The 26,000-nt window shown below is 45.1% G+C and overlaps 1 protein-coding gene across 6 annotated transcripts in view; it reads left to right on the top strand.

Annotated features, from left to right (window-relative positions):
• The window catches only part of PPP6R3 (protein phosphatase 6 regulatory subunit 3), a 1,278,047-nt gene that overhangs the window by 348,401 nt on the left and 903,646 nt on the right, over positions 1 to 26,000 (top strand). For all 6 annotated transcript variants that reach the window (XM_069223039.1, XM_069223035.1, XM_069223038.1 and 3 more), the window contains one exon: positions 15,349 to 15,501. In XM_069223039.1, the coding sequence (XP_069079140.1) occupies positions 15,349 to 15,501 (153 nt within the window). The remainder of the gene's footprint in view (positions 1 to 15,348; positions 15,502 to 26,000) is intronic.

Genomic DNA, 26,000 nt, shown 5'->3' with positions numbered 1-26,000 from the left:
CAAGACCGCCGAACACCTACACTTCTGCATCCACACCGACCCCAACACCACTCTCAGAGGAACGCTCATCTACAGACCCCCGGACCACGAGCATCATTCAGCGAATCCCTCGCCGACCTCACCAGCACCCACGCACTCACCTCAACGGATTACATCCTCCTCGGGGACCTAAACTTCCACCTGGGGAACCACGACGACACCAACTCCACTACTCTGATCGACAACCTCACCAACCATGGCCTCGGACAACTAGTCAACACACCAACCCACATCGCCGGCCACACGCTTGATCCCATCTTCTCCTCAAGCGCCCACATCACCTTCAACCATACCACTGTACTCCACTGGACCGACCACCACTGCATCCACTTCACCTACAACAAACATACTGAGCACCATTGCACCCAACAACCACCCCGCCGATGCTGGAGCAAAGTTACGGAAGACCGGCTTACCAACGCCCTTTCCCAGAACCCACCTCCCGACTCCACCGACCCAGACACCGCCACCAACAACCTCACCCTGTGGATCAACGACTGCGCCAACACCCTCGTGCCACTCAAACAACCCCCCGACAACCAAGCCAGAAGAAAAGCCACCTGGTTCACCAACGAGCTCCTAATATCCAAACGCGACTGTCGGAAGCTAAAAAAGAAATGGCTTCTCAAACACACACCTGACAGCCTCACAGCCCACAAGGACGCCACCCGCAAGCACCACCAACTCATCAGACAAGCCAAACGATCCCACTTCAAAGACCGCCTGGACAACAATGCACACAACAGCAAAGAGCTCTTCATCATCGTGAAAGAACTCTCCAACCCCAGCGCCAACATCGAAATCCCTCCATCCCAAGAACTCTTCAACGCACTGTCCACCTTCTTCCACCGGAAGATCACAGATATCCACAAAAGTTTTGACGCCACCCCCATGCCAGACCCCACCCCCGAACACCCCACCTGTGCAAACCACCTGACCTCCTGGACCAACGTGAACGACACACAGACACGCAACATCATGAACTCCATCCACTCAGGATCTCCGTCAGACCCCTTCACCCACCACGTATACAACAAAGCCAGCTCCACCATCGCCCACCAACTAAGAAAGGTCATCAACATCTCCTTCGAAACAGCGACATTCCCTGAAAAATGGAAACACGTCGAAATCCGCACCCTCCTCAAGAAGCCCAAAGCAGACCCAAACGACCTCAAGAATTTCCGACCCATCTCCCTTTCCCAGCAAAGGTGATTGAAAAAATCGTCAACACACAACTAACCAGCTAACTCCAAGGCAACGGCATCCTAGACCCCTCCCAGTCTGGCTTCAGACAAAACCACAGCACCGAAACCGCCCTTCTCGCCGCCACAGACATCAGACGCCAAATGGACAACGGCGAAACATCAGCCCTCATCCTCCTGGACCTATCTGCCGCCTTCGATACAGTCTGCCACCGCACCCTGAGATCATGCCTCCACGAAACGGAATTCAAGGAAAAGTCCTCAACTGGATCGTTTCATTCCTCTCCGGCAGAACCCAGTCCGCCTTCCGCTCCTAAGCCACCGACATCATCTGCGGCATCCCCCAAGGCTCATCCCTCAGCCCGAAGCTGTTCAACAGCTACATGGCCCCCCTCGCACAAGTGGCCCGACAACACAACCTCAACATTCTCACCTACGCCGACGACACCCAGCTCATCCTCTCACTCACCAAAGACCCGCACACCGCCAAAACCAACCTCCACGAGGGAATGAAATCCATCGCCGAATGGATGAGAAAGTCATCTGAAACTGAACTCGGACAAGACAGAGGTCCTCATCCTCGGACCCACCCCCTCCGCCTGGGACGATTCCTGGTAGCCCACCGCACTAGGAACCCCGCCGACACCGTCCGACCACGCGCGCAACCTGGGCTTCATCCTCGACTCCTCCCTCACCTTGTCTAAACAGGTCAACGCATTTTCCTCCTTCTACAACACGCTCCGCAGAATCTACAAGTGGATCCCGACAGAGACAAGAAGAACAGTGACACAGGCCCTCGTCAGCAGCAGGCTGGACTACAGAAACGCACTCTACACAGGCATCCCAGTAAAAGACCTACTACGCTTCCAACGCATCCAAAACGCCTCCGCCCGGCTGATCCTCAACGTACCCCGCCACAGCCACATCTCCCACCACCTGAGAAACCTTCACTGGCTCCCCGTAGACAAAAGATCACTTTCAAGCTTCTTACCAACGCTCAAAGCGCTCCATGAAACCGGACCAGCCTACCTAAACAACAGACTCAGCTTCTACACCCCCACTAACCTCAACCTCGCCGTTGCCCCCCGCATCCGAAGAAAGACCTCCGGCGGCAGATCCTTCTCCTACCTCACCGCCAAAACCTGGAACACCCTCCCCACCAACCTGCAACACTCAAGACCTACTCACCTTCAGAAGACTCCTCAAGACCTGGCTCTTCGACCAGTAATACCAGCTAAAAATCCCCCCCCCGCCTCCAGCACCTTGAAACCCTCACGGGTACGTAGTGCGCTTTATAAATCCATTCATTGATTGATTGCCTGCTTCAAGGAACCCGACGCCTGGAAAACACTACACCTGCAGCCCCCAGGACCTGAAGGAACCGAACTACAGTGCAGGAGCGACCCTCTGCCTAGCCCAGGTGGTGGCTACTCCGAGGAGCCCCCCGTGCCTGCCTGCTTCGTTGAAGAGACCCCAGGGTCTCCCCATTGATTCCTTTTGAAAACCCGATGCCTGTTTGCACTCTGCACCCGGCTGCCCCTGTGCTGCTGAGGGTGTACTTTCTGTGCCTGCTTGTGTCCCCCCCGGTGCCCTACAAGACCCCCCTGGTCTGCCCTCCGAAGACGCGGGTACTTACCTGCTGGCAGACTGGAACCGGGGCACCCCTATTTCCATTGAAGCCATGTGTTTTGGGCACCACTTTGACCTCTGCACCTGACCGGCCCTGAGCTGCTGGTGTGGTAACTTTGGGGTTGCCTTGAACCCCCAACGGTGGGCTACCTTGGACCCAACTTTGAACCCTGTAAGTGTTTTACTTACCTGTGAACTTAAAATTTACTTACCTCCCCCAGGAACTGTTGATTTTTGCACTGTGTCCACTTTGAAAATAGCTTATTGCCATTTTTGTCATAACTGTACATGCTATTGTGATTATTCAAAGTTCCTAGAATACCTGAGGGAAATACCTTTCATTCAAAGTATTGTTTGTAAATCTTGAACCTGTGGTTCTTAAAATAAACTAAGAACATATATTTTTCTATATAAAAACCTATTGGCCTGGAATTTCTGTGTGTGTTCCTCATTTATTGCCTGTGTGTGTACAACAAATGCTTAACACTACCCTCTGATAAGCCTACTGCTCGACCACACTACCACAAAATAGAGCATTAGAATTATTTCTTTTTGCCACTATCTTACCTCTAAGGGGAACCCTTGGACTCTGTGCACACTATTTCTTACTTAGAAATAGTATATACAGAGCCAACTTCCTACAGTAACGTACACAGTTTGGCATAAAATGACAAAACGCTATTTTAAAAGTGGACACTGCAACATTCAACAGTTCCTGGGGGAGGTAAGTACAGGTTAGTTTGTGAGGTAAGTAAAGGACTTACAAGTTCAGTCTCCAGGGCGTAGGCAGCCCACTGTTGCAACACAGGGCCGGTCAGGTACAGAGGTCAAAGAGGGGCCCAAATAACATAGGTGCCTATAGAGACGGGGGTGCTCCGGTTCCAGTCCGTTCGCAGTTAAGTACCTGCATCCTTGGGGAGCAGACCAGGGGGGTTTTGTAGAGCACTTGGAGGAGAGTGAGGGGGTTGGGTCCTAAATAGGCACACAAAGTACACCCTCAGCGGCACAGGGGCAGCTGGGTGTAGTGGGCAAACAAGGCGTCTGGTTTGTAATAGCCATCAGTGGAGGGACCCGGAGGTCACGGACAATGCAGACAGGGCACAGGGGGGCTTCTCTGGCCAGCCACTGACTGGGCAAGGGTGAGGGCTGCCTGCTGGTCACTGCTGCACCGTTGGCTGGTTCTTCATGGGCCTGGGGGCTGCGGGTGCAGTGCGTCTTCCAGGCGTCTGGTTTCTTCCTACTGGGCAGTCTCGGTCAGGGGGATCCTCTGGATTCCCTCTGCAGGCATCGTCGTGGGGGTGCAGAGAGGTTGGCCCAGGGTGGACACGTTGTCTGAGTCACCTGGGGGTCCTCTCTGTGTCGTTGGTTTCTCTGTTGACACGGGCAAGGGACGTCAGGTGCAGAGTGGTGGCTACTCACGCTTCTAGAGTCAGTCCTTTTAAAGATGGTATCTTATTGCTTGTTTAGACAGGGCCTCTGTCCATGGGAGTTTCTTGGTCCTTTGTAGTTACAGGGCAGCCCTCCGAGGCGGCAGAGGTCGCTGTGCCCACTGGATGCGTCGCTGGTGCAGGTTCTTTGAATCGAGAGACAGGCCTGTAGGTCTGGGGCCAAAGCAGTTGTCGTCTTCCTTCTTCTCTGTGGGGTTTTCAGGTCAGCAGTCCTTCTTCTTCTTTGTAGGTCATTAGGAATCTCCAATCCTGGGTTCAGGGTCGCCCCTAAATACTGAATTTATGGGTGTGTTAGGGTAACAGGACAGTAGCAAATGGCTACTGTCCTTGAGGGTGGCTACACCCTCCTTGTGCTCCTTCCCTTTGGGGAGTGGAGCACATCCCTATCCCTATTGGGCTAAATCCTCCAAAACAAGATGGAGGATTTTCGAAGGAGGGGGGGCCACTTCAGCTCCTGATCATCCTAGGGTGGACCTGGCTGAGGGGGTGGTGACTCCTTGTTTTTCTCATTATCTCCCCGGACTTGCCACCAAAAGTGGGAGTAGTGTCTATTGGGCGGGTATCTCTACTGGTTGGATTGCCCTGGGCATTGTAACACAAACCTTGAGCCTTTGAGGCTCACTGCTAGGTGTTACAGTTCCTGCAGTGGGAGGAAGCACCTCCTCCGAGTTCAGGCTTTGTTTCTGGCCTCAGAGCACAAAGGCTCTCACCCCAAGGGGTCAGACTCATCTCTAAGTGGCACGCTGGCACAGACCAGTCAGTCCTGCACTGAAGGATTGGGTAAAATACAAGGGGGGGGGGGGGGATCTCTAGGATGCCGCCTGTGTGCATTTTTTAATAAATCCCTGGCATCATTGTGGTTTTATTATTCTGAGAAGTTTGATTCGAAACATCATAGTATTCAGTGTAGCCATTATGGAACTGTGGAGTTCGTTTTGACAGACTCTGACCATATACTTACTATGGTCACACTGTACCTACAATGTCTAAGACTGGACTTACACATTGTAGGGACATATTGCTCATGCAGCTATGCCTTCGCCTGTGGTATGGTGCCTCCTGCCTTAGGGCTTTAAGGCCTGCTTTAGGGGTGACTTAATTTTGTGTGCATGGCATCCTGAGGGCCATTGACTTCAAAGGCCCTGCTGCCTTTAGTATGCAACCCCAGGTTCCCCAGACCTATTTGTTGCCTCCCCCTGCCCTGAGGCCCACTTGGCACCAGGACAGGCAGGAGAATTGGTAAGTAGGTATGTACCACCTTTGGGCTAGCCACACTCCTGTGGTGGGGTACTTGAAGTGGATGCTCGAGGAAGGGTTCCACCATCTTGTTTTTGGTGGAACTAGCCGTTCTAGGATTGAGATGCCCACCCCCACAGGAGGTGGTCATTTACTCCAGTATGTGAACTTTCATAGAGTCACATGCTTGAATCCTTCCCCGTCGTCGAGATGGGAGTCCCTGGTGTTATTAGAAAAATATATTATTCTCTAATGTAGTAATTTATTTACATGTATATGCTGTTCAGGTTAGTAACATTTCAGTCATTTTAGACTAAAGGACCAAACTTCAGAATGCACCAGTCAGATCACTCCACCCTCTAGAGCTCTCCTGTGAGGAGCTTCCTTCCCTCAAATTTTCCACCACACGTCGTGCTAAGGGAGTCTCCACTGAGCTCTGCTCAGTTTTCTCTCAGACATTCTTTCTGAGGTGATTTTGGACAGTTACTCTACAAATTCAATCAAATAGGTGATTCAGACTGAACAGGATGCCAGACACCAAAAAGTGGGCTATTCAGACCGTGTTCTACCTGTATGAAAAAAAGCTACATATTAACGACCCTCATGATGATTGCATCTACTGTCTCAATCCAAATCATAAAACTAGAGACTGCAAGGTATGTCGCACATTTTCTACCAAAACTTTGAAAGATATTGAGGGCAGTCTTCTGTGGCTACAGAAGTTGAAAACAAGAGCTGACCCTGTTTCTGATGATGATAGTGCATCCTCTTCTAGATCACTCACCAAAGCCCCTGTCAAACGACATATGGAGGACAACGCGGATGGGTCTCATAAAAAAAAAAAAGTGTCAAGTCTTCAGAGAGCTCTCAATCTAAAAGCCCTCTCCAGAGGTATTCTTCAAAATATAAGACATCTTCTGTATCTGCAATACAGAAGCAGTGTCATTCTGAGCCCCCCAATGCCACCCCCACAGGTAAAAGCATTATTTTATTTTTCAAATTGTCAGCACCATCGACGATGAGATTGTCTACGACACCACCGATAGCACATGCGTCGGCGACAACACCTACAGTAGTTACCAATTTCCATGTGGACAGCCTCAGCAGCATTCTCGTCAATGGTAGTCACATCCTAGTTGCCTCTATGTCCTATGGTTTCTTCAACGATGGCGCTACAATCCACGGGCAACTCATCGATTTCGACAACAGTCCCATCGATGATTATCCTGGCGATACCACCATTGTCGACGATTCATCTCTTGTTGACGATTAAGAGCATAACTGTGAAGACGCAGACACCTACATCATTGCTTCGGTTTTTTTCAGCCTCACAGACACCATTAAAGAGGCATAAACAACAGAATCTGACACCCTCCATCACTTCACCTAGTAAGGTTTCTCGCCTCCTTCCGTCGCACTTACTGGATGATGATGAATCATACGTAGATGGTTTTTATGGGATAGCTAGAAACCCTTTTAAATTGCATATAAATACTCAAGAATACTCGGATGAGGATTCCTACTATGATCAACGGTACTATGTCCAGCCACCTCAACCAGACCTGATAGGTCTACCTTTGGGGCTAGTAGCAGACCTTCAGGCTATGCTGACAGACTACATGGAACGCTTCCCATCTGTTCCCGCATGAGAGCAACCCCACCTTTCTGGGGCACAGTTAATACCACTAAAACCAACGCACTCAAGTGACTTCCCCGCCTCATCCACAGGACGGGCATACTTCTGATGATGGAGAAGATGGCGAGATACGCTTCCATCAGGATGAATAGATTATACCTGCGCCCGCCTCTCCCCTCAAACCGACAGCAGACTCTCCTCTTGAGGATTTAGGAGGTTTTCACAACTTATTAGAAAGGGTGGCCATACGTTTTGATCTCCCAATGCCGTTAACTGAACAGGGTTGTTTTTTGTATGATTTTGAAGAGACCTATAGGAAAACGATCAGGACTAGCCCTTTCAGACCACGTTTGGAACCAAGGTCTTAAAACCATTCACAATCCTGCAACAGTCCCTGCAGTATTACCAAAACAGAGGATGCACCTTCATGTCTTATAGGCCACCCTAAGCCGGACTCACTTAACTCTCAAGCAGCTCAGCGCCATTCCAGAAATCCTTCAGTACCTTTATCGGCACCACCAGATGAAGAAGGAAGGTGACTGGAAACATAGCAAAAGGTTTTCGTCGATGTCTGTCATTGTGGTGCGAGCTGCAAACTCATTGCCATCCGTGCAAGGTATGATAGAAAATGATGGTTATTTTTTTCCCAATACTTACAGGATCTACCAGAAACATCTAAGACTGAGGCAAAAAAGATTTTATTAGAAGACCAGTGGTCATCCGCCGAGATCATTGATTGTGCGCTGGACATAGCAACCATGGGTTTCAGGCAATTAGCTGGAGCTGCAGTACTGAGGTGACAAGGATGGCTGAAAGCCACTAACTTTCAGTCGGAAGTCCAAACTAAAATCTAAAGTCTCCCATATGATGGCAAAGCCATCTTTGGAAAACACGTCTGATACCCTTCAGTCCATAAAATCTGACACGGACACCGCCAGATTGCTAGGGACTCTCCAACTCAGGAAGTTTCCTTTTTGTGGCGCAAGGGGTAGGAGCCAGCCTTCATTTCGTGGGGTATATTAGCAGTACAGGTATCAACTTTACAATTAGCCAGTCCTCTAGACCACAATACCAACAGAGCCAACCACCATCAGCTTACGGCAGGCATGCTCAGAGAGGAAAGCCTGGATGCAAGACAGGGATTCCTCCCATAGACAATGACAACATTCACCCACCGTCTGCCTCGCATTTCTCCCCACCAGTATCTCAAACAACTCTAAAACACCACACTATTCATTGGTGTTAAATACCCAAGGACCGACGGGTCCTTGATATAATACAATTTGGCCATCTGCTAGAATTTACACAAATACTTCCACCCACCCCGCCTTCTCGGGTGCAACAAACACCTGCATCTATTAAACTTAGAAGTCCAGACCATGTTGAGCAAGAAGGCAATAGGGTTTGTTCCCTTTTCTCAGAGAGGAAGGGGCTTTTACTCCTGATTTTTCCTAATCCGGAAGAAGTCCTGTCTATGGAGGTCAGTTTTGGATCTCAGAGAGTTAAACGATTATCTAAAGAAGCAAACCTTCCGCATGATCACACTGCCAGACACCCACAATTGCTAAACAGAGGAGATTACATGGCCTTCTTAGACCTCCAAGATGCCTACTTCCATATCCCCATTCATCCAGCTCACAGAAAGTTCCTGGGGAGAATGGCATTGGGGTGACAATTCCATGATCTTAGACATATTGCATTGCCATGTTTGGAGTTACCATTGTGACGCCGTACATAGGTAGTGACCTATGTACAGTGCACGCGTGTAATGGTGTCCCCGCACTCGCAAAGACCGGGGAATTTGCCCTGAACAATGTGGGGGCACCTTGGTTAGTGCCAGGGTGCCCTCACACTAAGTAACTTTGCACCCAACCTTCACCAGGTAAAGGTTAGACATATGGGTGACTTATAAGTTACTTAAGTGCAGTGGTAAATGGCTGTGAAATAACATTGACAATCTTACACAGGCCTGCCACTGCAGCCTGAGTGAAATAACGTCTGAGGTCCCTATGGGTGGCAAAAGAAATGCTGCAGCCCATAAGGATCTCCTGGAACCCCAATATCCTGGGTACCTCAGTCCCATATACTAGGGAATTATATGGGTGTACCAGTATGCCAATGTGAATTGGTACATTTAGTCACTAGGCTGTTGGTGACAAATTTGTAAAGCAGAGAGAGCATAACCACTGAGGTTCTGGTTAGCAGAGCCTCAGTGAGACAGTTAGGCATCACACAGGGAACACATACAGGGCACATACTTATGAGCACTGGGGCCCTGCCTGGCAGGGTCCCAGTGACATAGACTAAAAAAAAACATATATACAGTGAAATATGGGGGTAACATGCCAGGCAAGATGGTACTTTCCTACACCCGATAATGATAAAATCGCTCCATTGGTGAACAATTCCAGCCAATCTGTCAGTAAGACTGCTGTTTTTACTGCAAGCCCCTCCATTAACCATCACAACAGATGAGTCAGTGGACGGATGGGGTACATTCCTGCAAGATCTTCAAGTGAGTGGCAAATGGCCGACCTCTTACTGTATGTTTCGCATCAACCTGTTGGAACTAAAAGCAGTCTTCTGGACGTTACAGGGCTTTCTCCCATGGATTCAAGTAACATCGGTGCTTGTCAGGACAGACAATACCACGACAATGCACTACATCAACAAACAAGCGGAACTCATTCCCCTCTCCTATCTCAGGAAGCTCAAGACATTTGGAAGTGGTGCATTCACCATTCATTCTCCATCAGAGCATAACATGTCCCAGGAGCTCAGAACGCCATTGCAGATTCTCTGAGCCAGTTACCAACATGGACCCTCAAGTGGGAATTAGATCAGCATACATTAGACAACGTATTCAGTCAGAGGGGCAAACCGAAATTAGATCTTTTTGCAACCTCTCAAAACGCCAAATGCTGATTCTGTGCAAGCAGGCATCTCCAAAAGGGGTTGTGGGGGGGGATGCATTTTCAATAGCATGGTCAGGGATCTATGTTTATGCCCCCCACCCCAATCCCTCTTACTCCCAAGTGATAACCAAGATCAAATCAGAACCATGACAAGTAATTCTGATAGCCCCAGCGTGGCCATGTCAACATTGGTACACAGAACTTCTGCTGATGTCCCTATGCCCACCCTTTAAGACTACACCCAATTCCATCATTGCTCACTATGAACCCGGGCCAAGTGAGACAACCAGATCACAAATCTCTGAACTTGTCAGCATGGCTCCAGAGTTCATTGAGTTTGGCCACTTAGACATTCCAGATGACTACAAGGAAATTTTTAACTAAAGCCCGGTGGACAGTACCAATAAAGCATACAGCCTGAATTGGAAAAGGTTCTCATTGTCGTGCACATATGCTAAAGTACACCCCTTATCTTCTGCTCCAGTAAAGTCTTACCTTATCTCCTTCATCTGGCGTGCTCAGGATTGCAACACACATCTAATAAAGTTCACTTAGCAGCCATCTCTCGTTAAAGACAGGCATGAAAACCATCTCTTTGGACTCTTAAAACATTTCATGAAAGGTCTCTTCAGGTCCTATCCGCCAATCAAAGCCCCTCCGCCCGCATGGCAGTTGAATACAGTTCTAAGCCAGCTTATGAAGCTACCGTTCAAGCCTATTCACAAGACAGAAATCAAATTTCTTACTTGGAATGTGGCATTCCTCCTCACGCTTACATCCACTCGAAGAGTGATTGAAATACAAGCCTTCACAATGCAAAAACCCTTTTTTACAATTTGCAAGGGATAGGGTAATCTTGCGAACAAATCCTAAATTTATTCCCAAAGTCCCATCAGACTTTCACCTCAACGAGCCAATAATATTGAAGTCATTCTTTCCTAATCTGCAAACGGAAACAGAAAGATCTCTTCATTAATTCATTAGATATAAGCCAATGTCTCATTCTATCTGGAGAGAACAAAGTCTTTTCATAAATCAAACCAACTTTCCATAGCCTACAGTAACCCCAGAAAGGGGGTCCCAGTTACAAAGCAAACCATTGCTTAATTACATCAGCAATTCTCTTCTGCCATAAGAACGCAGTCTAGCTTTAGACTCTAAGGTGCACGCACATTCTACTAGATCAGTATCCACCTCCTGTGCATTGTTTTTGGGAATTTCACTTCTGGACATCTGCTGGGCTGCAACGTGGAAGAGAGCCCACACTTTCACGAGGCACTATTGCTTTGACATTGAAACGAACAGAGATGCGGCAGTCGGTCAAGCAGTCCTCAGACATCTATTCCAATGAATGTGAGCCCTTTTTAGCATCACCCGCCATCCACTTTATTTCTATATCTAGGTGTACATATTTTCAATAGTTTTCCGTGGTTCACTTTCTTATACTTAACGCAGTTGAGCGAAAAATAGCATTTTGAATGTTAATATCTGTTTTCATTATATATGTTTATAGAAATAACTATAGAAAATGTTTGTTACTGCTTGCTATTCTGATTCAAGCATGTGAATCTATGAAAGTTCCAAAACTGGGTTAAGAAACAAGTTATTTACCTGTAACTGTAGTTCTCCAGTAATGGAAGCTTTCATAGATTCACATGCGACACACCCGCCTCCCCTGCGGAGCTCACCTTCAGATTCTCAGTGTTACCTATGATTCAGCACTACTGCTTGGAAAATATGAGGGGAAAAATCTCATCCCAGGATGGTTCTAGAGGGTGGAGTGATCTGATTGGTGCATTCTGAAGTTTGGTCCTTTTGTCTACAATGACTGATAAATTACTAATCTGAACAGCTTATACATGTAATGTATTACTATGCTAGAGAATAATAATTTTTAACAACACTGGGGACTCCCATCTCGATGATGGGGAAGGATTCCAGCTTGTGAATCTATGAAAGCTTCCAAAACTGGAGAATTACAGTTACAGGTAAGTAACTTATTTGAACTGGGTGTAGTCACCCCAAGGATAAATATCCCATTGTCTACTACTCTACACTGCCCTGAACACCCCTAAGTTGAGTATTTAGGTGGCCGTCTGACACCAGAAGAATATATCCATCTAACTTCAAGAAGAGGAGCCGAAGCAACAAGAACTGTGCACGACTGGTGGACTTTTGGTGTGAGACCCTGCCTACCTATCTGGTCTTTTCCCGACAGTCATGACAGTGTCACTCATTCTGCAGCTGTGGGTACTCCAAAAGCCTCAAGTTCTGCAGCACTTTGTTAGCTTCTCCCTCGGACTGCTTCCTGCAGGTACCAACCAAAGCATCTAGCCCACTGCTCTGCTGACCACCAGGTCCACCAAATGCAGCAACCGTCTAGGCAGTCACTGCTCCAGGAAACAAGTCCTATCTCCTCTCCAACTGAGCAGACATCAGAACCAATCGGAACAGAGCTGCACCAATACCTGGAGTACTGGACCACTTGCAACAACCAAGGTCCAACATGGACTTAGCCACATATTCGAAGACCTGCTGCTGAAGGATGTTAACACCGCAGAGGATATAAAGACCCACTGCACCCGTGCTCACTGGCATGGATTCACAACATCCAACTGTGTTCTCTTGCTCCTGGGATCCCCACTGACTGAGCTCCCTGTTGGGAGTTTCCGTACTTGCCCCAAAATCCCCTCTTGCACTCTTTCTTGGTGGTCCCTTTGCCGCCAAGTGTGTGAAGGAAAGAAAACCAGACTTGATTAGCACTGCTACACCCGCACACCTCGGGCAGGTAAAGCTGAACTGCTAGTCTTGTTTGTGACTTTACACCGCTAGAACCCTACTACGTACAGGGTATCCAAGAGACATGTTGCCTGGGACCCCAATGTGGTAGAAGTACCTTGGAACCTTTACCACATAAAGGCGCATTTTAGTAAGTGTTACTTGCTAAGCGTCGTAAATCTGCATCAGTACTTGTTCTCTTGAAAGTATTCAGTTATTGAAGCATAATATAAACAAAGTAACTATTTTTCTAAATGGTTGGTCTCGAGTTCCTCCTTGAATGTCTCATTTATTGACTATGTGGTCAACATATGCTTAGCACTACTCTCGAAGCCTAACTGCTCACCCACACTACCACAAAAGAGAGCTTTTGTGATTACCTTTATCCCTTGTAAACCAATAATGGACGCCTGTACTATCTACATAGTGAACTCCCTACATTTGGTACACTCAATAGATAGCCCGCTTCCTACTATGTATATTTAGAAGCTCATAAGCCCTGGTCAAGAGTAGTCTATATCAGCAGGTGGTTACTAATTGGTGTCTGGAATAGTCCTCATTTCCTCTGCAGGTCAGATGTCCAAATTCAGCAATTTTGTTTTTTTTCGATAAGTGTGGGATGTTTGGGCAGTATATCAGTTTGTTTTAACCTGAATAGAACTCATTAATTTTAAGCTACCTGTTGTGTGTAGGTTCCTTAAAAGATTGAAAATTAGTGTTCTCCCCAAAGTGTTTCATTGTTCTGGCTTGTAATCTTAATTACACATAATGAAATAGTACTCCTCCCCAGTTGCTATATCTTGCACCATTTGATTACTTCCCTGGGTTGAGAAGAAGGCAGCCAGTTATATTGGGCTTTCAATAGCAGCTGTGATTCGATTCAGGTGACACAGGGTCATTGGTCTTTGTAGTCAGTGGAATAGGCTCCAGTCTTGCTTAAGCTGTTTGTCTTCCATTTTCAGAGCTCCTATGTTACCAATTCCTGCCAAATATTTTTTTTTTGTGCTTTCACCTTTACTTGCTGAACTACTCAATTGGTGGATGTGTTCCCTCGGCCTTTTTCAAAGAGGGCTCAGTATGATGCTAGTGACAAATGTCTCCCTAGGGATGAGGTGATCATTTAGGCCACATCTTGTATGTAGCTCTGATTACCACAAGAGCACATCATATATCACCCTGTTGTAACTGAGGGTGGTGAAACTGGCCCCATAAGCTGTTCTGCCTCTTCAGAAAGGAAAAAAATGAAGTATGCCAACTGCTGCTGTAAGTTATTGATAGCGGCCTAGGGGTGTTTTTTTTTCATACATGATGATTTATTTATAAGCTTATGAGGTAAGGTCTGTTTATGAAGTGGTTTACTTAAGGAGTCTGCAAGGGAAGAATGTTTGTTACCGTTGCTAACCACGTTGTTGATGCAGCTGTTGGGGCCAACACAATCCATATAACAGGATGAATCGATGTGGCCAGTGCTTTGGCATCCAAGTTTCTGCCCTTTCTCTATAATTTCGATGCCAATCAAGATGTTGGAGGGCCACTTCGTGGCGCTGGGGCTGACTCATTGGTATGAGAAATTGAATCTTACAGATCGTGTGGCTTCTGTGAAAGGTTTTCATATGAGTAATGAGTAGGAGCTAGCATTACTGAAGATATTTACATTATTCTTAAATGGAGTCTGCTAATCTTAGTCCTATGGCTGCCTCATCACTAAATACTTACATCTGCCTTTTTCCGTTTTTATGCCCCTTGAACTGGTACTGGATTAAAAGGGAGTGTGGGATGAGTGTGAGAATGTGATTGTATACTAAGTGTGCAATTCATGATAACACACACATTGTGCATATTTTGTGCCATCCAGTGGACTTAAATAGTTTAAAGCAGATTTTGGTCCAGTTGCTAAAATGTATCCTGTCTGGACTAAAAATACAGACTGCAAATAAAACATATTTTGCAATAAACATGGATATAAATTATGTAACCCTGCCAAGAAAATCCTATTTAAAGTACATACATTCCAAAGTTTTTTTGACTGGATTAATGTATGCTGTTCAAATTCAGGTGGCATAGTTAGTGCAAATTTGAGTCATTTATATAGATGTTTATTTAAGGTCACTGTTTCGTCGTTCCTTGTCTTGTAGTCTGTTTGTAAACTTTATTAATTGGGTTTTAGTCGTAAGCGTCTTAAAACAATTTTTTAACCTTAACAGGTCTTCCTTACTTCCCCTCCCCCATCCCATATCCACATCCCTGAATGGGCACCATAATCCTCCAAATATGCAGAGAATAAACATGGGTATCTTTCGCTTACATCTCAGATATTAGCACAATCGTAATTTTAAGCTCGCTTTAATTTTTTTGAAGTGTTTAAATATACTGACAATATTCCAACTTGTTGGTAATAGAAACATGTTTACATAGGATAACAGTGCCAGTGAAGGTAATTGTGTTTCTTTTTTTTTTCCATGTAGACCAGTGTAATGAAAACAACTTGGGGAATTCTCGATCCACCTGTTGGGAACACTCGCTTAAATGTAATTAGGTTGATATGTGGCCTTCTTCAGACAAATATACACACTATAAACATGGAGTTAATTGAGCTGAACACTATAGGAGCTATACTGGTAAGATTTATTTTTCTTGGTAATTATAACCGGTCTCAAGCCCAAAACAGCATTGATGAAGAACGCTGAATGATCACTTCAATTACTCATTATCTGACCAGAATAATTCAATTTGGGGTCTCTCTGAACACATTCTTTTAAGGTCCCTGAAGTATCTATTTGTATGCACTCCAAATGGTATAAATAAAGGTGACTAATTTTCATGCTGCGTACACTTATTTTTATGCAAATTACAATATTTGTCATGTATTATCACATTTTGTACTCATTGAAAATGACAGTAGCATGGGGTCTGATTCCCTTATAAAGTTTGTAATATAGTTCACATTAAGTTTTGCTTGCTCCGAATCTGCATTGTTGGAAAGTAATGAGTAAGGCATGTCATCTAGTTTTTCCCTTTTGCCAAGGTTTGAGGAAAGCAGTAGTCCCTGGCATAAATAAGGTCATGCCTTAATGTTCATTGTTTCAGATATCTGGGTTGTTGCTAGTGGGCAAAGGGAGCTTTGAATTTTCACCGCCAAAAAAAGAAGCCTTCTCTGCACACGTTCCTGACCTTTGTTTGAGCTCCGCTCCAACGCCTACTTATCTTATATTGTAACCCTTTACCAGCTGAGGCATTCTGATAGCCTTTGTCTATTCAGTTTACTTTTTTATCTGAGTTTCTATTTGTTGTTGTCTCCTTTTATCTCTCTTTGTAAAACTGTATAATTTCCTTTTAACAATAACTTGTCCTCTGACCAAAGCAAGCCTCAGCTTAGAATGGTTTTTGGCATGTGACCTAAATCTCTGGGCTTACTCGTCCACACCCACTGCTTATGGCATTTGGCTGGACACTGCTGGGGTATGGGCAAGGAGCTTGCCTCCGCTAACCTCAAGATGTTGGTAACCTTAGGCCAGTGACCGAGGATGCAGGATTTGATTCTTGTCCACATCCTGCACCAAGCTACTAGGTCTCTGGCCAAACCCTACAATCCATACTTCCACCATTTTGTAATCACCTTTAGCAATCTGCTGTGCCTAGACACCATATCCCTGAATGTGTTTGTCTTTTTGGCCAATGACATTGAGAGGAGAAAATTGCTTTATGCTTCACTTTGTCCAGCCTCTTGCATCCTCTGCACCTAGGCGATGGCTACTTGAAGCAGGCTCTAGACAGTTTATGGGCTGTAGCCTTGCCCAAAGCAGCGCATCTCCCTCCCTAGAACTTCATATGCATGGTCTACACCTAAACCTAATATTTTGAAACATGACAAATCAGAACAACCCAGATGTCCTGCCTTCAGTGCCCTTTTTAGCACCACTGTAGACACTTATTTAAATGAGTTTTACATGAGGTTTGTATGGGGCTGACATTGTTACTTTTGATCTACGGTGCCTATATAGGAACTACTCCAGCCTCTCCTTTTAGTTTGTAGTATACTGCAACTAGTCCCATCAACATAACCAAAGAAACACTACAGGTGGACTAAGGAAGAAGCCAGGTGCTGAAAGAAACCTAAAGCGAAGTTCTGAGATGTTAGTGTATGAGATATGATATCTGGATGAAGGAAAAGGTGGCACTTTTTAGAGGGATCTTGAGTGCGGAGGGTGGAGTGACTGGGAGAATATAAAAGAAGCCACGCTGGGATGTACCGTTAATGGGAGAGCTATAATTCACCCCTCACACTTCTCTCATTGCCATGTAGGAATTGTAGACCTGCAAGCCCTGGTTAAACTGACTCTGGTAGTGTCTCAGCATCTCCATCTGTGGTGAGCTAGTCATGCCTGCAATTACCCCATACCTCTTCACAGATTTGCTTGGAGCAGTGGTGCCTCACAAATCCACTGGTATCATCTTTCTGCTGAATTAACTGCACTCCAGAGAGATTACTGCCAGCTCTGAAATCTCAGCTGGTGCCATTCTCCTCAGATTGTAGCACATAGGCTCTAGGAGGTAATGGGCATTAGGAAACAATTCCTTACCTTTAGAAAGTGGGAGTGGCCTACAAAACCTAGTGGAGAGCACCAATTCAGCATTCTGCAAGGTTCAGGCACCACGGAGCCATTTAGATTGAAGCCTACCAGACAACTCAGCTGTCTGGTTTGCTGAAGACATCTTGGGGACATTCAGAACGCTTCCCTGGGAATGCATTCTGCCCATTGCTTACCATTGGCTTTGTACCTCACATTTGCTTGATTTCTATTTGCTGGCTTTCTTTCTTTAAGCTGTCCTGCTTGAGTTAGTCAATTCAGTGGCTCATACCCTGATTACTGTATCCTTCCACAAACTCATTTTCTGTCAACAAACTTTTACATTTTGTTGTAGTCTTGTCATTTGCTGTACATTCGGTTTTTGAGGTCAAATGCCAGGTTCTGTCTTCCAAGGGGGCTTGGTGTTTACTTTTCTTTCTCACTTTAAAGTGAGAGTATTTTTCTGACAATCCTGCAGGGTTCCCATGTGAGACAAAATGCTTTAGGATTTTTTCTTGCATGCAACATTTCAGTGTCTGTAAATGAACTGTGCCAATATTTTGAATATATCTGAAATAGGAAAGCCCAAATGAAGCCTTTTTTATTTTTTTTTGTTAGGAAATTCTGAAGCGTGGAGGAAACATTTTAATATGTTCAAAACAAATCTGTGCACTTGGTTGTGCCATTTCCACACACTGTCTTTGTGCTGTATAGTTTTATCATTAAAACTGTCAGTGCAAATGTAATGGCCATTTCAATTGAACATGTGTTCTGTAATGGCAGTGTACTATCACACCGTGCATACCCCACTCTGACACTGCTCTACACCTCTCCGTGACACAGTAGGACCCTATTCCTGTTTGCTACTCCTCGCCATTCCACTCTAGGCCACTCCACTCTAGGCCACTTCAGTCCATTATATGCTGCGCCACTCCACGGTACTGGTACACTACTTCCCGCTTAGGTGCCTTCTCTCTAGGCCCCTCCACTCTACGATACAACCCTCTCCTCATGTCATTCTGCATCCTTCCACGCTACGTCCCTCCACAGCACTATACACTAAAAAAAAAACAGCAGAGGGCGCCTGCAAGAAGGAATATGGGTCTGCCAATACCAGGGAAACACATGGTAAAAAGGAAACAAACTTGCCACCCCCTTATTTCATTATGGTACACATCATCAAAAATGATTCTATGAATAAAAATTTCGAGCCACAAACAAACTCCAAACATTTACTGCGTATGTGAGCTCTGAAAAACAATACTTTATAAATTCTCATTTCATGTGAAATGCAGCTTATTCAAATTACAAAATCATATTGATTACACTTACGATAATGACATTCTTTGCCACCAAGAACATATGTTGTTGAACATGATATTGAATATACCCCGCACATCCAAACACATATGTACCATCTACAACTTTAATACACTAACATAAAAACCATTCACAATCATGAGCCACTTAAACAGTCGCAGCTTTATTCAGCAAATGAAGAAAACAAAACATCAGAGACCCAAGAAAACCGTTTCCCAACTCGCAGGATCAACTTTAGAAAATCTGAATACATTTTCAAATATACATGATCCCCCAGCTAATTAAGTACTCTTCCCATTACATGCTACCATAATATAAATAATAACTTTGATACTACACACAAAGGTAGGTTACTTTTAGGACATGGAGTTTCTATCCTGAGGATTCAGACATGTATGATGTAATTCTATTAAATTAAATGTAAGTAGAGCAGTTTATTGATCGTCTATCCATCTCGCTAATGCATCGACTCGTGTTTCGGTGTGCCCCAAAAATAGACACCATCAGGGTGCTAAAAACAAAGGAGGTTGAAAAGTGGGGTACAAAGAGGCATCTCAAAAACCGGTAAAGATACCAAGAAGTTTTCTGATAACTAGATATGTCTGTCAATGATTCAAGTCAGGGGTGGGTATTTGCACCAGAAGTGCAGCAAGAAATACCCTCATATGATAAGGTTCACAGCTGATTCTACAGGCAGCAACCATAGGGAAAACCAGGTCAGCTAGTCCCAGTCGACTTTAGGATCTTGAAATCTGGTGGCGAGGGCAAAATACACCATACATAGTATGGCCTTTTGACTTCTGTGGACTCCAACTTTATCGTTACTGTAACCCAGGGACCCCCAATGAATCATTATTGGAATTCGTGGACCTCCCCACTGAGTCGTTACTGGAAGGTGGGGACCCTGGCCTAAACATTGTCAATGATTTGAACTGCAAAGCAGTACTCATAAATTACAGAAGCAAGCATTCATCAAACACATACTCAAGTGACCACACATTTTATTTAATTTGCAAACAAATATAAATAGAACAAATAAATCTTTATTGTAATAGGGAGGTTGGAGCCTCACATTGTCCACACTATATTCCGTTTGATGCACCTGCACTGCTCCCACAAGTCCATCTGAGGATACAAATTTACTTTTTAGCCTCCAATTTCAAATTCCTTGACATTTACAGTGCGTATTACTTTTCAATTGACAATTTAGCCACTTTATAAAGACTTTAATAATCTGTTAATATTTAATTTTCTAAGCAGTCGAAGACCTCTGACGGGGCTTTGCAGAACCCCATCGGTTTTCAGACCACAGTTTGAGAACCACTGCTCTAGACCATAAAGGATCTCACACTTCTGTTACACTACCAGATTGGCATTGGAGTTAAAAAAAAAATATATATATATAAGAATAAAAGATATGATAGTTATTGCTTCTGTTGCTGTATTGTCAATCATATCGTCTGCGGAGGGTAAGAGATGGACAGAAGACTAACAAACCGCTCAACTTGCATGTGAATTAAGAAAATTACATGATGTCTGTTTGAATCCTAAGGATAGAAACTGTCATAAAAATAACCACCCATATGTGTAGTATCAAAGCTATTTTTATATTATACTAATATGTGATGAGAGCATTTCATCAGCTGGGAATTATATATATTTGAATGTGTTCTGATTTTCTAAAGTTAATCCTGTGAGTTGGAAAATTATTTCCTTGGGTCTCTGATAACATTTTCTTTTTGTTTTCAGTTCTCTGTGTGGCGCTGTGACTGGTATGAGTGATTCATGGTTGTCAATGGTTTGTATGTTAGTGTGTTGGAGTTGTAGGGGGATGTATACGTTTTTGGATGTGAGGGGGTGCTATTCAGTATCATATATTTAACATCATAAATTCATGGCAACAAATGTAGTTATCTTAACCCCTTTGCTACTGAGGCCCCCTCCCTCCCACCCCATTGCTGAGCCCTTTTTTGGCTATTTGGAGTGGTATGCGCTTAGGCCTCTAAGATTTTGTCCACATAAGCTATCCAAGCCAAAATTGCTTCCTTTCTTCCAACATGCTGGCTATTCTAAAGGTACCCAGAGTTTGTGGGTTCCCCTGGAAGAGACCGGGAAATTAGCCAAAATACAATTAAAAAATGCTTTTTGGGGGGAATAGGGAAAGAAAAGTGCTGCATAAGAAAGCATTGTTATTTTCCCCTGCAAATAGGATCAACGAAGGGTTTGCAGTGCTACAGTCACCATCTTCCCGGCTTTCAGGAACAGATGGATTTGAATCCGAAAACCCAATTTTTCAGCAGAGTTTTGGCATTTTACTGGGACATACCCCATTTTTACTATTTTTTGTGCTTTGTCTCCTTCCAGTTAGTGACTGAAATGGCTGTGAAACCAATAGTGGATCCCAGGACAGCTAAACATTTCTGATAAATAGATAAAATTCAGAATTCAGCAAGGTGAGCGGGGGGGGGGGGGGGTCACGTGTGTAGATCCTTCAAGGTTTTCCTATTGAAAGTATCAGCTGAAATAAAAAAAAAGTTTGAAAAAAAACAGCCATTTCTGTCTAAGTTTTCTTCAATAACTTTTTCCAGGTATGGCAGATTTTTTTAAAGCAATATATCATTACATCTGCTTGACTCTTCCGGTTGCGGGGATATATTGGGCTTTTAGGTTTATCAAGAACCCAATGTACCAAGAGTCAGTAAATGATCTGCACCTTGCAATGGGGTTTAATTGTATACCGGGTATACAGCAATTCATTTTGTAAAATATAGAGTGAAAAACGGATATCAAGGAAACCTTTATATTTCCGAAATGGGCACAAGATGGTGAGTTTAGCAGCAGTGTTTTCTTTGCACATCTCTGAATTCAGGTGTACCCATACTAGCATGTGAATTACAGGGCATTTCTCAAAATGATTTATTTCTTATACACTGTAGTACATTTGGAAGACTCCAATGTAGAGAGACAATTGTCAGTAACACTTGTTCTGCTATTCTGTGTTCCCTCATGTCTCCCGATAAAAAGGCTACCTCACTTGTGTGGGTATGCCCAGTGCCTACCACCGGAAACGCCCCCAAACACAATGTGGACACTTGACATTTTTCCAATGAAAACGGATGCGTTTTTTTTGCAAAGTGCCTATCTGTAGATTTTGGCTCCAGCTCAGCCGGCACCTAGGGAAACCTAGCAAACATACATTTTTGAAAACTAGGCACCCAGGGGAATTCAGAATAGGGTGACTTGTGGGACTCACCAGGTTCTGTCACCCAGTGCAAACCTCAATTTGTCTAAAACAAAATACATTTTCCTCACATTTCAGTAATGCAAAATTCTGGATTCAGAGGGAAGCCATAAACTTCATTCCCCCAAGTCTCCAAATAAAAATGGTACCTCACTTGTGTGGATAGGCCTAGTGCCTGCAACAGGGAAGGCCCCAAAATGTATTCTGGCGATACTGACTAAGGTGAGAGTACTAATTAGTCCTGGGATCGGGAACTATTTAGGGAAACCTATCCGACCCATACATTTCTGATATGTAGACATCAAGGGGAGTCCAGGAAGGTATTGCTTGTGAGGATTCCCTAAAGTCCCCCCCCCCCCCCCCCCAACCTCCCAAGAATGCCCTGCAAAGGGAAAAGTCTGAATAAAAGCACTATTTTTCCTTTCATTTCTGTGACATAAACTACAGGAATATGCAGGGATCCTTCAGCGGTGGGGAAAACAAACTGTGATGTCATTGGGCAACGAGGTGCACTGACGTTACAGAAGGGTGGGTGAAGGGCGGTGGGGAGACACAGAATCCCATCCGTGTCTCCTGAGGGTTATTCCATTTAAAAAAAAAATCCTCCTGTGGTCTGCACCGGAGGATTTTTAAAACCCCTTCCTGGTGTCAACCAGTGATCGTGGCCCTCACACACGCACCAGTAGGGTTAATTGTAATGAATATGACTTAGTATTTTGTATAAGCTGCATATTATCTGAAATCAGATAATTTATAGGTATCCTTGTTCGGAGGTAAAATATTCCATAAATGTTTGTAGTTTCTGTTTGTGGCTCAAAATATCAATTCATAGATTTTGGATTATGTGTACCATAATGAAATAAGGGAGTGGCTAGGATGTTTCCTTTCACCACTCTACGGTAACCACTCTCCACTAAGCCACAAAACTAGACGTGCTGGACAGCCACCACGCTGGTGTACAACATGGCTAAAACACATTGATAAAGCCAGTAGGTGAGACATGTTGGCTTTGTCATTGCTTGCTACAAAGGTTGGGTTTTGCGGTGGACTAATAAGCTGTACAGCCATCTTTTACAAAAAAAAAAAAAAAAATTGAGCAGTTAGTGGCCCTAAGCAGATTCTGCAAAACACACAATCGACTGTACTGCGAGATATGGCTTGATTGTGGTTATCTCAGAACCAGCCAACCTACCCCTTACCTGTACATCTGTTCAACCACTGTCTAAGTAGTCGCAGTTTCTTGGCTGTTTTATTGAACTGCTTACTGCCCTTTATTGTTTCCCTAGATCAATTGGACTTTTTTATACACAGACAAGGCTTTGATAACACTGAAGAGATTTTTTCATGTAATAGATAATATGCATTCATTACAGTGTGCACCATTTCTAATCATGTGAAATGATTTAAAACTATGTTTGGATTATCAGTTACTGGAGTGTGTTGTTGCTACATTGGACCTAGGGGCATGGATCATGTCAAGATATGAAAATCCAACCGCTATGGATAGTGCCACCGGCACTTCTTCCAATCGCTTGGCCATAAATGGGCACAACAAAGGTGTTCATTTTAGCCACTTTTCTTTTCATTTAAACTGGAGTGCTCAATGGCATGTGTGGCTGCAGATACACATGCTTTGCATACTCCTTCCATCTAGTGTTGGGTCCCAAGTGGTGAAAGTTGTTTTTCTTTGAAGAAGTGTTCAGTCACGAGATCGAGTGACTCCCATCGGTGATATTGCGCATGGACATTGACTCCTGTGCTTGCTTTTTTTTTACCCACTGTCTGGTTCGGGCGTGTCTCTTCACTAAGTGTATCGACACACTTTGGTTCCTTTTTTTTTTTTTTCCCTACTGTGTCTGTCTTTGCCATTTAGTGTTCAAGCTCGTGCTTCCTTTATCTTTGAGCTCTCCTTATTTTGTTGGGTTGGTCACTGACCGACTGCCCTTCGGGGCGTCGGTGCCCACTTTGGCCTACCTTCCTGACACCACCAGCGGAAATGCTTCCCCGATGAAACTGACTGCATTCTGCTTCTGTCCTCTGTGCCACGCCAAATTTTTGCACATAGACCAGTATCTTGTGTGCAACCTCTGCCTCGCCCTGGACTATTGTGAGACCAATACTGATGACTAATTGTTCTGCTACAAGAAAACTCTATGGGACCGAAGAGCTTGTCGGCTGGGGATGGCCTAGAAGATGGCGAAACACCCTGTACTGCTTTGAAGAGGAGCTTTCTTATCATGACTGCACTGATTTGGGTGTCCAATCTGACATCAAAAGCCACAAAATAACTTCTGCCTAGCATGTGAGTACTGTGGCCCTTCCTGCCCAACACGACTTTAAAAAAACAAACAAAACAAATAACTCTCCATCCCCTTGTTTAGTTCGCTGGTCTGCCACTACCAGCAGACCATTGTCTGTACTGAAGGACCCAACCCTCCGGCTCAGCACTGAAAACAAGTGCCAAGGCTGCATCCTATGCATCAACCTCTTTTTCCTTGGACTGAAATCATTTCGGTTTTGATCCAAACCTCGGGACTGAGCTGGCAGCCTTAAGTCTCGACTTCGGTGCCAACAAGCCACACAGACAGAAACCATGGGTGCCTATAATCTTTGGAGCTCAAAATTTCAGGGGCTAGAAAGTGGGGCTAGTCTCCCACCATCCATTCTCTAGTCGAGACAATTTTGAAACAATGGATGCTAGTCAGCGTAAACTACAAATCTAAGAGGACACAGGCAGAATCATTGGCACTCCATCTTTTCCTGTGCTCCCCACAAGGAAACTCTTTTCAGGAGGCTTTGGCTATCCCTGTCCCTTCTCAGAGGAAAACTAAAGGCAAGGCTAGCAGCACTTTAAATAGTCTGTCACCACATCCTCCTCCATCTTCACCTCTGCCCTCTTTCCCTCCCCATCCCCCTACTGAACACTTTCTGGGGGATTACACACCTCTGGGCGCTCCACTGTTTCCCACTAAGGGTTTAGGGAGGGGTATCAGAATGAATCAGATCCTTGGGATGCATAGGACCCTGACCCCATTCCCTCCACCATCCCTGATCTCTAACCCACATGCCTCTACCCACCTGAGGACCCAACCTCTTAGCAACAGGTCGTAGCTAGAGCAGCTGTGTTATACAACATAAAGCTGGGTATGGATCCCATCTAGCAGGACTTTGTTTGGCACACTTGCTACATTTTACAAGGACATGCGGTTTCTCTCCATGCTCCATGGCATGCTTGACATGCGGAGGATATATTCAAAGGGCCTTTCCACTCTAGAGGAATCACACCAAGGGTGGACAAAAGGTATAAGGCAGCTCCCTCTGACTCGCTCTACATCAGGTCACAGGTTCCACCAGACTCTGGCAACAACAGCTCGTAAGCGAGCAAACAGTCGGGCTACTGGGGATACCTCCTCCCCTTGGCAAGGATAGTAGGAAAATAGATGGTGTGGGTGTAGAAAAAGGGCTCCCTGTTGCAGTTACCCCCCACTTTTTGCCTGATACTGATGCTGACTTGACTGAGGAGTGTGCTGGGATCCAGCTAACCAGGCCCCAGCACCAGTGTTTTTTCAATAAAAATGTACAATTTTTTTCCCCAATTGGCACACCCCTGGCACACAGATAAGTCCCTTGTAAAAGGTACCAGTGGTACCAAGGGCCCCGTGACCAGGGAAGGTCCCTAAGGGCTGCAGCATACATCATGCCACCCTAAGGGACCCCTCACGTTACACATGCACACTGCCATTGTAGATTGTGTGTTGGGGGGGAGAAAAAGGCAAAGTCGACATAGCATCCCCCACAGGATGCCATGCCTACAAAATACTGCCTGTGGCTTAGGTAAGTCACCCCTCTGGCAGGCCTTACAGACCTAAGTCAGGGTGCACTATACCACAGGTGAGGGCATAGCTGCATGAGCAATATGCCCCTACAGCGTCTAATTCTATTCTTAGACATTGTAAGTACACTGTGTCCATATTAAGTATATGGTCTG

This window comes from Pleurodeles waltl, chromosome 3_1, assembly GCF_031143425.1.
Source record: "Pleurodeles waltl isolate 20211129_DDA chromosome 3_1, aPleWal1.hap1.20221129, whole genome shotgun sequence".
In the NCBI taxonomy this organism is placed as follows: Eukaryota; Metazoa; Chordata; class Amphibia; order Caudata; family Salamandridae; genus Pleurodeles; species Pleurodeles waltl.
Note: the sequence above shows the minus strand (reverse complement) of the source record. Positions and strands in the feature narration are given on the sequence as shown.